Source organism: Gopherus evgoodei, chromosome 24, assembly GCF_007399415.2.
Source record: "Gopherus evgoodei ecotype Sinaloan lineage chromosome 24, rGopEvg1_v1.p, whole genome shotgun sequence".
Taxonomy (NCBI): domain Eukaryota; kingdom Metazoa; phylum Chordata; order Testudines; family Testudinidae; genus Gopherus; species Gopherus evgoodei.
The window spans coordinates 8512370-8528047 of record NC_044345.1 but is presented as its reverse complement, the minus strand read 5'-3'; the positions used below and the strand labels follow the sequence as shown (position 1 = coordinate 8528047).

At 64.6% G+C, this 15678-nt stretch overlaps 1 protein-coding gene across 1 annotated transcript in view; it reads right to left on the bottom strand.

Annotated features, from left to right (window-relative positions):
- LOC115639274 (unconventional myosin-Ie-like) overlaps positions 1 to 15678 on the bottom strand; it is a 35636-nt gene that overhangs the window by 5447 nt on the left and 14511 nt on the right. Inside the window, exons 7-26 of the mRNA XM_030541780.1 lie at positions 14213 to 14344; positions 13981 to 14115; positions 12925 to 13057; positions 12123 to 12319; positions 11805 to 11885; positions 11298 to 11384; positions 10650 to 10736; positions 9963 to 10130; positions 9303 to 9388; positions 8701 to 8782; positions 7238 to 7344; positions 6833 to 6931; positions 6132 to 6276; positions 5768 to 5882; positions 4214 to 4383; positions 2832 to 2977; positions 2405 to 2551; positions 1487 to 1644; positions 1154 to 1234; positions 470 to 665 (exon numbers count right to left, since the gene is read on the bottom strand). Of these exons, the coding sequence (XP_030397640.1) occupies positions 470 to 665; positions 1154 to 1234; positions 1487 to 1644; positions 2405 to 2551; positions 2832 to 2977; positions 4214 to 4383; positions 5768 to 5882; positions 6132 to 6276; positions 6833 to 6931; positions 7238 to 7344; positions 8701 to 8782; positions 9303 to 9388; positions 9963 to 10130; positions 10650 to 10736; positions 11298 to 11384; positions 11805 to 11885; positions 12123 to 12319; positions 12925 to 13057; positions 13981 to 14115; positions 14213 to 14344 (2552 nt within the window). The remainder of the gene's footprint in view (positions 1 to 469; positions 666 to 1153; positions 1235 to 1486; positions 1645 to 2404; positions 2552 to 2831; positions 2978 to 4213; positions 4384 to 5767; positions 5883 to 6131; positions 6277 to 6832; positions 6932 to 7237; positions 7345 to 8700; positions 8783 to 9302; positions 9389 to 9962; positions 10131 to 10649; positions 10737 to 11297; positions 11385 to 11804; positions 11886 to 12122; positions 12320 to 12924; positions 13058 to 13980; positions 14116 to 14212; positions 14345 to 15678) is intronic.

The window sequence follows — 15678 nt, the reverse complement described above, 5'->3', positions numbered from 1 at the left end:
TAAACCCCCGGGTGCTCCAGCCAAGCAATCCTGCAGCAGAGCCCTTAGCGACCCCTGGTTCCTCCTGGGCAGAGACAGGGCCACCCCATGCTGAGTACCTCTGCCTGGCGCCAGCCTGGGGAATGGCAGCGCCTCTCCTGTCCCTTCTAGGCTAGCCCTGCCCAGCCCGGAGCAAGCCAGGCTCTGTGAGGCTGCCATCTAGCCAAAGGCAGCAGCTCAGGAAAAGGCAGCTGGGGAGGGCAGCAGACACACACAGGCCACAGCTGGGCCAGGCAGGACTACTGCCCCCTGCTGCTGAGCTGAGGCAGCTGGCTTGGCCCGAGGAAGGGGGAGCAAGAGGCGTTTGGTGCTGGAGTCTCCCTGTATCACTGGCTTCTGCTGCCAGGGTGGGGCCGGCTCCTGCTGGGCCAGCGTTAACCCTCAGCCAGCCAGAGCCCCGTGACCCGACCCAGCAGCCTGGGGCACTTACCCGGCTGCGCCCTGGTCCGGCACGTTCATGAAGTCCAGGTTGAGCTGGGCAGGGAAGGCTTTGGCCCTGGGGCTGGCTCCATGCCTGGGCAGAGTGGGCTGCTCCATGCTGCCCTGCCGGGCGATGGAGAGACGATGCTGGGGAGGGGCGCAGGACCCAGGGCCGCCACGCTGCCTGGTGTCGCTCCTGTGTCTGCCTGGAACAGAAGGGGGGAGAGTCACTTGGAGCCGGAGGAACCCAGGCATCCTGCATTGGGAACACAGGAGCCTGCCTGGCCCACCGGGTGGGGGTGGGCATGTGTGAGAGAGAACTAACCCTTTCATTTCCACGCACGTCCTGGGGCCTCCTCTGCTGTACCTGCTACTGACCCCAAAGGCAAGAGGGCAGCCCCTGACCTGCGACCTCCCAATCTCTATTAACCCTTCCTGTGCTGTACAACCAGGCAGCGCAGACCAAGGGGAGGATGTGCCCCGCTAGCTTTGAATGCATGGCCCTGACCAGAGTCCAACTGCTGGGGGTTGGGGCTTGGGTGGGGTGGCTGTAGGCCCCCGGTGGCCATATCTCCTTCCCCCCCGGTGGGTGATGGATGGTACGTGTGGGGTGACAGGATGCTTTGGACTCATCTGCCCAGGGATCCCCCACTGCCCCCCAGCCCACCACCATGCTGCAAGAGGAGCCTTGTACCTGCTGCAGGGGGGTAGTTCCGGCCGGGGATGCCGCTGCTGTTCAGGTACCTGCTCTTCCTGGTGTCCCGCCGTGTGGGCCCTGCAGCAGGAACGACCACGATTAGCCCTCCTGCGTGTCCTTCCCTTAGACCTCCCTCAGCTCCCTCTCTCCACCCCCAGAGCAGGGTTGTCCCCTGAGGAGTCTTGTCCAGGGCTCTGCCCAATCGAGATCAGGTCCCATCCGCAGCAGGACTCTGCTCCCTCCAGACAGTTTCCCCCAGGGCTGATGGAGAAAGCCAGCATCTAGGGCCTGCTCCTTGCAGCCTGTTCCCTGCCACTTGCAGACACTCACGGGCGTTCCTGGGCAGCCCAGGCCCGATACTGACGATCAGCACCTTCCCGTTGTTCCGGAGCAGCGCCACGTCGCCCTGGCAGATCTGGAACTGGATCTGGCGGGAGCCAGCTGCCCCCCAGGGGCCCCAGCCATCCTTCTTGACCTTGAACTCCAGCCTGGGGGAGGAGGGAGAGAGAACAGAGCTGGAGTGAAATCAGGCTGAGATACGCAGGTGGGAAAGCACTGGGCTCAGCAGAAGCCTGAGCACGGGGAAGGGGACATGAGCCAGGCACCAGCTCCAGGAAGTTTTGTGGTTTTGGATCCAAGCAACCAGCGGCACGTTGCAAAGGTGAGGGGAGATCATGTGAGACCCAGCCCCCATCTTGAACCGGGGGCCCGCACACAGGGGCAGGAATAGAACCCGGGAGTCCTGACTCCAACCCCCTGCTTTAACCATGATACCCCCACTCCCCTCCCAGAGGTGGGGATAGAACCCAGGAGTCCTGGCTCCCAGCCCTCCCTGCTCTAACCCTTAGGCACCACTGCCCTGCTAGAGCTGGGGATAGAACCCAGGAGTCCTGACACTCCCCCACTATCTCCCCCGCTTTAATTAGATCCCATTTCTAGACTGTAAGCTCCTTGGGGCAGAGGCTGTCTCTCTGCTCTGTTTGTAAAGCGCCTAGTGCCCTAGTCCATGGCTGGGGCTGCAAAGGGCTATGGGTAGATAGTTAATAGGAATAGTTCCCTCCTAGGGCTGGGAATGGAATCCAGGAGTCCAGACACTCAGCCACCCCCGCTGTAAGCACCCCTCGTTCCAGGGCAGGGAGAAGAACCCAGGAGTCCGGGTTCTCCCAGCCCTCCTGCTAGTAACCGAACACTGCTGCCTGGGCCAGCTCTGCCCAGCGGGGCCCCCCGCTGGTGGCAGCATGGACTCACTGGTTGCTGAACTTCACGGACAGCTGCTGGTGGGTCCTCTCCTCGTAGCGTTTACACAGCAGGCTCAGCAGCTCCGTCTTGAAGACGGACTCCAGGACGCTGTCGTACTGTGGCTCGTGGACGATGAGGAAGTCGTCCTGCAAGGTGCTGCCGAGGGTGGAGGAAGCAGAGGCTGCATCAGCCGTGGGCACCCTCCCCACGCTCTCTCCGAGGCTGGAGCCAGCTGGGGGCGGTGCCCGCGCGCTGCTCAAGGCACCAGCCCCGCCCGGGGCAGAGGAGATGCCCGAAGCAACTTGAGCGATGGCTCTGGCTGAGCACGGCTCGGGAAGCAGCCTGGTGCTGCAGCCCCCACCACAGCTGGGACAGGGCTGCGCTAAACCAGACCCTAGGGGCACCGGGCCTGACAGGGCAGCCAACGGGCTCCTACCTCAGAGACACCGACTGGATCCTCTCCAGCTCCACCTGTCGCTTCAGCACCTCCTTGATCGTCCCCTTCTCGGGGCCCTGCTTCACCTTCTCCCGCCCGATGAGGTAGAGGAACCGGGGCGTCAGGATCAGGTCCCGCTTCACCCTCTGTGTGGGGGGAGAGGGGCTGAGCGGGGGGCCTATGGAGGGAGGCAGGAGCATGGGGGGAGCCGAAGGGGACAGGGTGTAAGCACGGGGGTAAGGGAGGTGGGGCAGGGAACGTGCGGGGGGCTGAGGGGAGGTGGGGCAGGAAACGTGCGGGGGGCTGAGGGGAGGTGGGGCAAGCCCAGCAGAGCCTGGGGGGCGGCAGCTCCCATTGGCGCGTGGCCTGGGGTAGGATGGAGACAAGCATGTTAGACAGAGGAGGAAGGGCCGAGAGGAAATAGGGGAGCAGAGCCCAGCCCACAGGCAGGAAGAGGGAGTGAGGAGAGCAGAGCCTGTCCCTGAGGCAGGGGGGAAGTGGGGGGGAGAGCAGAGCCCAGCCCTGGGGCAGGAGGGGGTGGTGGGGGGAGAGTAGAGCCCGGCCCTGAGGCAGGTGTGGAGGAGAGTGGAGCCCAGCCCTGGGAGAGCAGAGCCCAGCCCCAGGGCAGGAAGAGGGAGCCAGGGGAGCAGATCCTGTCCCTGAGGCCTGGGAGAGCAGAGCCCGGCCCCAGGGAAAGAGGAGGAGGGAACTGGGGGGGAGCAGAGCCTGGCCCTGGGGCAGGAGGAGGGAGCCAGGGGAGCAGAGTCTGTCCCTGAGGCGCGGGAGAGCAGAGCCCGGCCCCGGGGCAGGAGGCGGAGGGAGCTGGGGGGGGAGCGGAGCCCGGCCCCGGGGCAGGAGGCGGAGGGAGCTGGGGGGGGAGCGGAGCCCGGCCCCGGGGCAGGAGGAGAAGGGAGCTGGGGGGGGAGCGGAGCCCGGCCCCGGGGCAGGAGGCGGAGGGAGCTGGGGGGGGAGCGGAGCCCGGCCCCGGGGCAGGAGGCGGAGGGAGCTGGGGGGGGGAGCGGAGCCCGGCCCCGGGGCAGGAGGCGGAGGGAGCTGGGGGGGGAGCGGAGCCCGGCCCCGGGGCAGGAGGCGGAGGGAGCTGGGGGGGGAGCGGAGCCCGGCCCCGGGGCAGGAGGCGGAGGGAGCAGGGGGGGGAGCGGAGCCCGGCCCCGGGGCAGGAGGCGGAGGGAGCTGGGGGGGGAGCGGAGCCCGGCCCCGGGGCAGGAGGCGGAGGGAGCTGGGGGGGGAGCGGAGCCCGGCCCCGGGGCAGGAGGCGGAGGGAGCTGGGGGGGAGCAGAGCTGGACCCTGGGGCAGAGGCAGTGGGAGAAGAGCAGAGCCTGGTCCTGCCGTGTGCGAAGGCAGCAGAGGGCCCCACGCTCACCTTGAAGCGCCGGTCGTACTTGGTGACGGTGTCGGCGAAGTCCACGCGGTCGCGCCGGCCCACGAAGCGCCGCAGCTCGGGCCGGCTCTCCAGCCCCACGTAGTCGCCCACGAAGTTGCGGTTGAGGCTGTTGCGCCGACGCTCCTTCTTGTTCAGCAGGATGTTGGAGGCTTTGGGAGGGGGAGACACGGGGGGGACTCAGTCAGACTCTCCAGCAGGGTGGGGCTGTGTATCCCCCCCCCGCCTCCCCGACTCTTGACTCAGGCCTTGTCCACACAGGGACCGATTCTGGAGCAAGCCTGGGCCTGGATTCCAAGCACTGGGCTCAGGTCCCAGACAGGACCATTGTGACTAGCCAGTCCGACCCCCTGGGCATCACCAGCGAAAGCCCTGCCCCCAGCTCACTCCCAGAGCAGAGCTGAGAGAGCAACGTCCGATCTGGACTGAAAACCTGTCAGCGATACCGAATCCCCCAAACCCTGGGGAAACTGAGCCCAGGGTGCCTTCCTCTCACTGCTAAAAACCTACGTGTCCTTTCCGGCCGGGATTTGTCTCTCTGCAGCTTCCAGCCCCTGGAGCGTGTTCGCCTTTCTCTGCTAGGCTGAAGAGCCCGTTATTAAAGACATGTTCCTCACGTAGGTAATTAGCAACTGGGATCCAGTCGCCCATTGTCCCTCTGTGTGACGCTAAATTGACTGTGCTCCTTGCGTCTCTCACTCTAATCCTTTAATCCTCCTCGCGGCTCTTCTCTGCCCCCGCTCCAATTTACTAACCTCCTTCTCGATGGTTGGGCACCAGAACTGGACTCCGGAGTCCTGCCTGGCCCAGCTGGTGTCCCGGGGGGACAAATTTTAATCCACAATCACTGAAATAGGCAGCAATAGTGGAGTGGGGGGCGGGGGAGTGATGGGGCATTGGTGGGGCCACTTTCAATTACACCCTCTGCCACCACTTGTACACCTAAGCGTTACCGAGGGGGCAGTTTCCCAGGGTGGCCAAGCCCTCCCGCCTTTGTCCCATGCATGGGCGCAATTCAGTTCACCTGGAGTCCATCCCTTACCAACAGGAGTCACCTCTGGCCGAGCCTCAGAGCATGAGGGTCATGCTGGCTTACCCAGGCCGGTGTACGTGTGTATGCCCCCCATGCACAGCGATCAATGGAGGGGATGGCTACATCACTCAATGGGGAAACCTCAGGATTGCTGCCACCCCCAGGAGCAGAAGGAAGGAGCGATGGGTTTTGGGGATGACCCTGGGCAGGTCACTGCAGCTCCAGACCTCAGTTTCCCCAACCGGAAAGTGAGGGCAATTCTCTGTCCTTTCTCTCAGCCTGGGTCTATTCAGTGTGTGAGTGCCAAGCTGCAGGAACTGTCTCCTGCCCTGTGTCCATGCAGCACCTGGCACATCCGGGCCCTGCTCTCCATTCAGGCCTCTCAGCACTATCGTAATGCACCTGATATCTGAGCAGCAGCTGGAGGTGGCCAGGCCCAATTCTGCTTTCCCCAGGGCTGGGCAATCGGAGGGGGGGCAGGGGTGGGCGTGCACGGGACCCACCTTCCTCCCTCATGCGGATGTACTTGCGCACGGCCACGTGCTTGCGCCAGGCCTTCTGGATGACCCGGGCGTATCCGTCGTAACGCCGCTCCCGCATCTCCTCCAGCAGGAACAGCTGTGGGGGCAGGCAGCACCGGCTTAGGGGGGCTGCCAGGTGATTTCCCCTCCCAACCCCCCCAATGCATGCCAGGTCCAGCCTCCCTAATACCCAGCTGGAAACCAGTCCCTTGCTCTGCAGGGTGACAGCCCCCCTCCCCCACTCAGCATCTTCAGGGCCTGGTCCCTCCAAGACTCCAGGGACTGCCTCTCCTATTGGCCTCTCCCTGCCCACCCCGGAGGTCAGCCCCCCTCCTCGCCCACTCACCGACTCTGGGGCCTTGATGAAGACCTTGCTCTGGCCCAGCTGGTACTGGTCTGGGTCCATGTTGACGGAGCGCAGCAGGTGCACCACACCCTGCTTCTCATCCCCCCGCCAGGACGGCCACGTCTCAGGGGTGAGGATGGCATACCTGGGGAGGGAGAGGGGGGGTGGCAGGTTGTCCTAGGGGCTCAATAAGAGAGCAGGGGGAGGGGGGAGGCGCTGCAGAGGGACGACTCCCAGAGGCAACAGCTGGCACTCTGCCCTCCAGGGGCAGCCCCCAGGTATCCAGCGAGCTGGGGTGCAATGCAGGGAAACCCTGGCCTTGCCCCCGGCATGTTCCCTGGACCAGGACCTCCCTGCTGAGCCCACGTGGCATCACACAAGCCATCAGAGCAGCCACCACCCTCACGGGCTGGCCCCCAGCGCTGGGATCGAACCGGGGGTGTCCAGAGCCCACAGCACAAGTCTCTGCGCTGAGGGGCTCCGGACTCAGCCGCCTCTGACACGGAGCAGCCACAGGGGGCAGAGATGAACCCCATGGAGAGGACCCCTGCGTCAGCATGGCTCATACTTGCCTCCCTCCCAGTTCCCTATTGTGGGGGACCCCGTCTCCTCTGCCCGGTGCCCCTTCCCTTGGCGCCAGCGGCAACAGGCCAACGCTTGTGCCCCGTTTCCTCCCCTGCCCATGGGACGGCGGCCCCTACCTCTGCAGGAACTTCTGGAAGACCCGCCGGTAGGCGTAGCCGGCCCGGCGCACCCGAATGTTCTCCCGCAGGCCCAGGTATTCCACCTGGTGCTTCACCCTGGAGGAAGCCAGAGACAGGTCTGAGCAAGGGACGGGTAACCAGACATCCTGCTCCCCAACCCGTCTCCCCCTGGCTGGGCAGCAGATCCCATCCGTGTAGGGAGATGGGGGCCCAGCCGCCCCCAGAGCCGGGAGCTGGAGGCACTCGGAGACGCCGACCGGCCCTGCAGAGCAGGGAACAGGCTGGAAAGGAATGAAGGGGAAACACCCCAGGGGCCGAAGGCTGGGAGTGGGCGGACTGGGGGGCAGGGACAACAGCTGCCCAAGGCGAAGGGCGGAGCAGCCCCCGGCTCATGGCCCCCACCTGCTCTCCTCCCAGTCGTGGGGTCTCTTGGTCTCGTTGGGTTTGATGCAGCGGATGTAGTGGGGGGTACACTTCGTCAGGGTGCTGACCAGGTCGTTTGCTTGTTTCTTCAAGAGAACAAACCAACTTAAGCCCCAAAAGATGGAGAGTTTCTATGGTAACCGGACCCCCTCACTCACCCGCACTCCCCACCTCCATCCACCCCCTTCCCCCCTTCATCCTTTAAATGGGGTCGCAGCTAATACGGCTGCCGAGCTAGGCACTCAGATACCAGGGTGATGGGCGGCCGTATTACCCCTATGATGACAGACATCCCACTGCTACAGTGGAGTCGTGTCTCACGCGGGGGTTAGGATCTAAAGTCAGCGCGTAAGGCGAAAATCGCGGCTCATCAAAATGACCATTGAGGGGAACGGCGGGTGGAATCGCCTGCACTACAGGTACGGTATTTACATTGTCATTTTTCTCTCTCTTTTTCCTTTTTGCCGAGCGCGTAGAGTTAAAAACGTGTAAGTTGAATTCACGTATGACGCGACTCCCCTGTACTAGAATCAGGGCCAGTGCAAGGATGTTTCGTGCCCTAGACGCAACTTCCCCCTCACGCCCTCCCCCTCGCGCCCCCGCCCTGAGGGCCCCCCTTTTCCCCCTTCCGCAGCAGCTCCCCACCCTCTGGCCCCCCCCAGCCCCAGCTCACCCCTGCCCCGCCTCCTCCCCGAGCACGCTGTAGCTGCTTCACTTCTCCCGCCTCCCAGGCTTGCGGCACCAATCAGCTTAGGCGCTGCAGGCCTGGGAGGCGGGAGAAGTGAAGCAGCCACGGCGTGCTCGGGGAGGAGGCGAGGCAGGGGTGAGCTGGGGCGGGGAGTTCCCCTGCATGCTGCCCCCCCCACTTGCTGCAGACGGCCCTCCCCGCGCTCCCCTGCCCCAGCTCTCTCTGCCTAAATGCCAGCGGCAACCAGAAGATCCGGCCGCCGCGGTCGCTGCCGAAGAAAATGGCGCCTCCCAAATCCTAGTGCCCTAGGTGACCGCCTAGGTCGCCGAAATGGTTGCACCAGCCCTGACTATAATAAAGTTCAGATCTACTGTCTCGTGTCTCGATGGCACCTCCCCCAATCTCTCAAACCCTGCCCCTGTACTAAAAGGCCCAGCCAGGGATCACTGAAATGCAGCTAGCTCTGGGGTGGGGCACGGCCACTGTCTGGCAGCGCTAGGCATCCTGTGTCCAGTGGAAACTGTAGCAGGGTTGGGGGGGCAGTGGGGGATAAGACAGATGAGCATCATTAGCCAAAAACCAGCGAGTGGGGGAATCTGCCGAGTGGCCCTCCTGAAGCTGCCCCAGCCCGAGCACAGGAGCCAGAATAATCCCCCGACAGCTCCAACCGGCCGGGGGGAGGCCCAGAGATGAATCAGGGAGATCTCCGCGCTGGGCAGGAATGGGGCTGCTCCCCGCAGCCTCCCTCAGGTACCTTGATCTTGCTCCCGGCTGTGGTGGGGCGCCCTTTCTTCTCCGCGTTGATGTTCTCAGGAAAGAGGTCTTGGATGAAGGGGCTAAGGTGGGGAGGGAGGGAAATGATGTCAGTGCCCTGTGTGGCAGGGAGGTTTGGGGAGGGACTGGCTGGGATACGGAGCCTTTTGCCCTCTCCGTCACCAGCTGGAGGCCAGCCCAGGGGCAACCCAGCATGGGATGAGTTTGTTGGGCCTCAGCTTAGGTCCCAGGGGTCAAGCGTCCACAGCACAAAACCCACTGTGCCGTTCAGCCGTCTCCTCAGCAGCAGGGCCAGGAACTGCCATCCCCCCACCCCCAAGGGCCGCCTCCAGGGTAGGGTTATTGTAACGGATACATAACCCCGAGCAATGAAAATATTCAGCTCTTATCAGTGTCACGTCCTAAAGCAGTAGAGCTGGGGATAGAATCCAGGTGTCCTGGCTCCCGACCCCAACACTCTAACCACTAGACCCCATTGCCCTCCCAGAGCTGGGAACAGAACCCAGGAGTCCTGACTCGCAGGCCCCCCTGCTCTAACCACTAGTCTGCACTGCCCTCCCGGCCCGGGGAAGCAGCACTCACAGCTCACTGCTCTGCATCAGCTCGATGAGGTCGATGAAGAGCACGTCGCGGTTTCGCTCACAGAATCCCTCCACGTCGTAGGAGACCTAAGGGATGGAGAGCCAGGGTCTCAGTCGGGGAATGGCCTGGAGCCGGTGGGCTGGGGGGCTCCCTCACACAGCCTCCCCGAGGGGAATGAGCCCCTCCCCATCACACAGCCCAGGTCCGCCATCCCCCCAGGAGGACCCAGCCGGGAGCCAGGCCAGCCACGGCCAGGGAGCGCCAGACTGGGGCACGCACAGGGGGACGGGCGCACCAAAGGCCTAGAATACGCAGCTACTGAGGCAAAGAACCAGGTTCCCCCCAAGTCCAAGCCCACTCTCTAACTAGGACAGCCCCCCCAACTCTGACCCCCTTTTCCCTCCAACCCAGCCTCCCCTTCCACCAGAATCAACCCCTCCCCCAGCCTCCCCCTCCACCTTAACTTACCCCTCAGCACCCCCACATCCATCTACCCCTCCCTCAGCCACCCCTCACCCCTAATCTACCCTCTCCCTCACCCTCTCTATAGTAATTTTACCCTGTCCCCAGCACCCCCGCTCCTTTTCCCCTTGACTCTAATGTATCCCTTCCCCCCCCAGCCCCCTATAGCCCTCCCCAGGACTCCCCCCACACGCTGACCTTGCCGGCATAGTGATGAAGGATGAAGCCCTTGTTCCAGCTGTTGAAGTGCTGGTGGGTGCCCACGGCCATCTGCAGCTTCTGCAGCAGGCTCTGGTCGGCACCCTCGCCCTTGGCATGCATGGTGGCGCACACGTCATCCAGGATGCTCATGATCCCCGGCGGGTTCTGGGGTGGGGGGGGGAGACACCGGACTGCTCAGCCAGGAGGGGGCACCACTCCCCAGCCCCTGCGCTCCCAGCACTGGCCAGCAGGAGAGCCAGCGCCCCCTCCTGGGCAGCTCTGAGGCTGCAATGAAGCAGGGTTTGTGGTTCCCCCACAGCACTGAACAGACCCCAATTAAGGGAGAGGAACTGGGGGTACCTTGGCTCCGGGAAGATCCCAATTAAGGGGCAGCTGGGGGGTCCGCCACATTGCTAGGAGACCTTCATTAAGAAGGGGACTAGGAGAGGTCACCAGGGAGACCCCAGGTCACAAGGGAGATGCCGATTAAAGGGGAGACTGGGGGGCCGAACCCCCTACGAAGCTCAGACGGATGTGGGAGGGGGGCAGTTATGGGGATCCAGGTTCTGCGGGGACCAGAGAGTCAAGGCGGCAGGGGTCCCAGGCTTGGGGGAGGGGTCACACAGGTTGTCTTCCCCCAAGGCCTGAGGTTTTTGGAAGGGGGGGGCCCGGCCGCTCGCTCACCACTTTGCTCTCGATCAGGTCACAGACGATTTTGTTGTTGAAATAATCAATGGGGCTCCAGCGAATCCCTTCTTGGATGTACTCCTCCTGGGTTGGGGGGACATGGTTGTGAGGGGGTGCTGGGATCAGGGCAGCCCCAGATTTTGTGGGAGAGCGGGGGTTGGGCTCTGCCCGTGTCCAAACTCCGGGGGGCACCCCCAGCAGCGAGTCAGTCGCAGGTGGTGGCCACCAGAGGCAGACACGAGTGCTTAGACTGCACAGCCCACAGAGACTCCAACTGGGCCGGGGGCTGCGCTGTGCCAGGCGCTGTACAAACACCAAAAGGCTCACTAGGCAACAGGCAAGAAGGGAAACTGAGGCACAAAGAGGGGTAGGATCTTGCCCAGGATCAATGGCAGACCTGGGAACAGCACCCAGGGTCCTGGGCCCCAGCGCAGTGCCTCGTCCACTGGGCCACACTGCCTCGCAACCCCATTGGCTGACCTACCCCACCCATTCCCACCCCACACCAGCGACTCCTCCTGCCCCTCATCTGTCCCCTCCGCCACCCCCTCATCTACCCCTCCCCCCACCTGTCCCCTTTCCCACCCCACCACCTGCTCCTCGCCCTGCCCCCTCCCTTTACCCACCTCACCCCCTGCCCCTCACCTGCTCTGCCTTCAGGGTGAGCTCGATGAAAATCTGCTGCAGCTTCTCGTTCACAAAGTTGATGCAGAATTGCTCAAAGCCGTTTTTCTGCGGCAGGGGAGACAGACAGACACCTCAGACACCCGGGGTCTACGCTGGGCAGGGCCATGCTGGTATGGCGGTCGCCTCCTCCGCCCCCCGCCCCCGTAGGAGGCAGAGAGCGATCAAAGGGGGCTCTGGCTCACACAGAGCAGCAGAAGGGAATGTCACAGAGAGCTGAGACGGGCCGAGGGCCTGGGGCAGCAACGGGGCATCCTTGGCAGCCAGCTCACGCACTGTCTGTCGCCCCCCCCACAGCCCCCAGCCGAGAAGGGGTTTGCAAATGGTTGGAGGAGGGGAAATCCCAGATCTTCTCAACGTGCTTCTCCTCTTCCGCTAGCCCAAGCTCCCGAAAGTCGGGGAGCCAGGAGGGGACCTAGGAACCCGAAAGCCCAGGATGGTCTCTCTCGTGCCCCTACCCCGCGGTACCTGGAAGATCTCGAAGCCGTAAATGTCCAGCACCCCAACGTTATATTCCTCGTAGTCCTTCTGCATCGCTTTGTTGACGGCCTGGGGGCAGAGCAGAGAAAGGTGGGGGGTGGAGGTGGGAATTCAGCGTCTTGCCTGGAAAATTACAGGCCCAGTATGCGTGTGTGTGTGGACGGGGGGTGACAGAGACCTGGAAGGGTCATTGGTGGGGGGGATGAAGTGGGGTTGAGGGGGATCAGACACCAAGTCCCCACAGAGAGAGAGCAGGTGGGGGCCCGGTGGCAGCTCAACACGGGGCCCCCGGGGTGGGTGACTCACGTCCACCAGGTAGTCGAAGAGCCGGGAGTAGAGCGCCTTGGCGAGGGCGTCACGGGTGAAGCTGGCCTGCTCGGCGTTGAGCGTCACGTCGATCACCTCCGACTTGCCGCCCCACCGGCTGTCCATCTTCCGGCTGGTCAGCTTCTCCTTCAGCCGGCCCTGGTCGATGCCCAGGAGGTAGGCAGGGAAAGCCAGGACTGGGGAGGGCGAGGATAAGGGGGTGTGTGTCAGGGGCAGCACCCCAACCCCATCTGCCTCTCAGCACAGCTCCCCCCCCTTCACCCCACCCGGCTGCTGGATTCGCCTCCCTCCCGCCTGCCTCCAAGGTGGGTGGGGTATCGCCCTCCTCGGCCCCTGCACATCCAGAGGGGCCGTGGAGCCCCATCCCCAGGGACCCTCCTTCCCAGAGGGAGAGGATGGGAGGGGGAAGGAAACAGAAGGTGAGGCCCCCCCAATGGATGGAGGCAGATCCCTGGGCCACATAAGTCAGGTTCCCGCCCCTGCATCAGGTGCTTGACAGACCCCCCCCACTGAGGCCCCTTCCAACCCTGATATTCTACGATTCTGTGATTCCAGATCCACTCTGAGCCAGATCCTGACAGGGACGCCCAAACCCCAAGCCAGATCCCAAGCCGGGCCCCGACACCCCTCCCTCCAGGCCCCAAGCTGGGCCCTGATGGGGATCCCCCTACACCATCCCCACTCCGGAGCCAGACCTGACAGACCCCCCCACTCCATATCCACTCCGAGCCAGCCCCCGAAGAGGGCCCCCCACCCCAATGCCCCCTGGCCCCCCACTCACAGTCCTCGCTCTCCACGGCAGCGTAGTTCCCCTCCTCCCGGAAGCTGATGTTGCCCAGGTGAAGGATCCCGGCCACGATCTGCAGCACCAGGGCCTGCTCCTCCCCAGAGAGCCCCACCACCTCCATGGCCGCCTGGGGACAGGGAGCAGGGGGGAGCGTCAGGCTGGAGGTGTGGTGGGGGGATGGGCGCTCAGGGGGATTTGGGGGGCACCAGGATGGGGGGAGCACTGGAGGGGGGATGGGGAGCACCATAGCAGAGGGGCACCAGGATGAGGGTTGGGGAATGGGGAGCAGTAGGCAGTGGGGGCTCTATGGTGGCAGAATGGGGGGCAGCAAGATGTGGATTGTGGGATGGGAGCACTGAGATGGGGGCAGCAGGCAGTGGTTTGGGGCACTGTGATGAGCGAGGTGCTGGGGGGCAGCAGGCAGGGGGTTGGGGGCACTGTGATGGGCGTGGTGGTGGGGGGCAGCAGGCAGTGATGGGGGGCACTGTGATGAGCGTGGTGGTGGGGGGCAGCAGGCAGTGGGTTGGGGGCACTGTGATGAGCGAGGTGCTGGGGGGCAGCAGGCAGTGGGTTGGGGGCACTGCGATGAGCGTGGTGGGGGGGCAGAGGCAGTGGATTGGGGGCACTGTGATGAGCGAGGTGGTGGGGGGCAGCAGGCAGGGGGTTGGGGGCACTGCGATGAGCGTGGTGGGGGAGCAGCAGGCAGTGGGTTGGGGGCACTGCAATGAGCGAGGTGCTGGGGGGCAGCAGGCAGTGGGTTGGGGGCACTGTCATGAGCGAGGTGCTGGGGGGCAGCAGGCAGGGGGTTGGGGGCACCGTGATGAGCATGGTGGGGAGGCAGCAGGCAGTGGGTCGGGGGCACTGTTATGACCGAGGTGCTGGGGGGCAGCAGGCAATGGGTTGGGGGCACTGTGATGAGCGTGGGGGGGGCAGCAGGCAGGGGGTTGGGGGCACCGTGATGAGCGTGGGGGGGGGCAAGCAGGAAGGGGGCTGGGGGCACCATGGGGGGACACGAGCTCCTTGCTGTGTAAATGCCCCCTCCCCCCATACCAGCGTCTCCTGGAACTCCTGCCGGTCGCTCATGTCATCCACCTTGTAGGACGCCGACTGGTTGAGGTAGTAATAATAATCCGGGCTGGTGATGCCCAGGTTCTCCCGCTGCTCCGGGGAGGCGCCCTCCAGCAGCTGGGCAGGGAGAGAGGCCAGAGCGGGGGGGTCAGGCGCTGGCAGGGAGGGCTGGCTCAGCGCAGACCCTGCCCCTCATCCCGGCCCCGCCACACACCTGGTAGTAGACATGGAAGCTCCTCTCCCCGGGGTTCTGGCTCACCACCCGTGACTTCTCCAGCAGGAAGTTGGAGATCTTGCCCCCGTCGGGCTCCCCGCCTCGGCTGAACTGGATCTCGAAGTACTTGCCCTGGGGCGGGAGGGGAGCCCAGGTGAGCCGGACCCCAGGCTAGGTCCCTGCAGCAGAGACGCCAGCCCCAGAGCATCCCCCGCCCGGGACGTGCTCGAGACCCCACAGCCAAACGGGCAAAGGGTTCATCTGGCCTCCTCCCTCGCTGAGCAGGGTCTGGTGGTCAAGCCAGCTCCTGGGAGCCGGGACTCCTGGGTTCTGCCCCCAGCTCTGGGAGGAGAGTGGGAGCTAGTGGGTTGGGGGAGGCTGGGAGCCAGGACTCCTGGGTTCTGTTCTGGAGGAGGAGCTGGGGCTAGTGGTCTAGCGGGGATTAGAGTGGAGGGGGCTGGGAGTCAGGACGCCTGGGTTCTGTTCCCAGCTCTGGGAGGGGAGTGGGGTCTAGGGGGTAGAACAGAGACCTAGGAGCCTGGACTCCTGGGTTCTGTTCCCCAGCTCTGGTAGCAGAGTAGCATCTAGCAGCTATTGCAGGAGGAGACTGGGAGCCCGACATCTGGGCTCTACCCCCAGCTCTGCCACTGACACATTGCAACAGGTCCCGTTCCCTCTCTGTGCCTCAGTTTCCCTATCAGTAAAATGCAGCTAATGGCACTAAGCTGCAGGGAGGGGTTGTGTGGCTGAGTTGGTGCATGGCTGTGAAGCACTCAGCGATGGCCAGCTGGCAGGGGGCAGAGGGCAGGCTGCCTGTCAGGTCCCGGAAAGCGCTGCCGAGTGCCCCGATCAGGAGGGACGGGCAAAGCCCCTGGGAGCTGCCGAGTGCCCCGATCAGGAGGGACGGGCAAAGCCCCTGGGAGCTGCCGAGCGCCCCAATCAGGAGGGACGGGCAAAGCCCCTGGGAGCCCAGGCGCTGCCGAGTGCCCCGCTCAGGAGGTACAGGCAAAGCCCCCGGGAGCCCTGGCGCTGCCGAGTGCCCCGCTCAGGAGGGACGGGCAAAGCCCTCGGGAGCCCAGGCGCTGCCGAGTGCCCCGCTCAGGAGGGACAGGCAAAGCCCCTGGGAGCTGCCGAGCGCCCCGATCAGGAGGGACGGGCAAAGGCCCCAGGAGCCCGGGCGCTGCAAAGCGCACCGATCAGGAGGGACGGGCAAAGCCCCCGGGAGCTGCCGAGTGCCCTGATCAGGAGGGACGGGCAAAGCCCCTAGGATCCCGGGCGCTGCCGAGCGCCCCAATCAGGAGGGACGGGCAAAGCCCCTGGGATCCCGGGCGCTGCCGAGTGCCCCAATCAGGAGGGACGGGCAAAGCCCCTGGGAGCTGCCGAGCGCCCCGATCAGGAGGGACGGGCAAAGCCCCCGGGAGCCCTGGCGCTGCCGAGTGCCCCGATCAGGAGGGACGGGCAAAGCC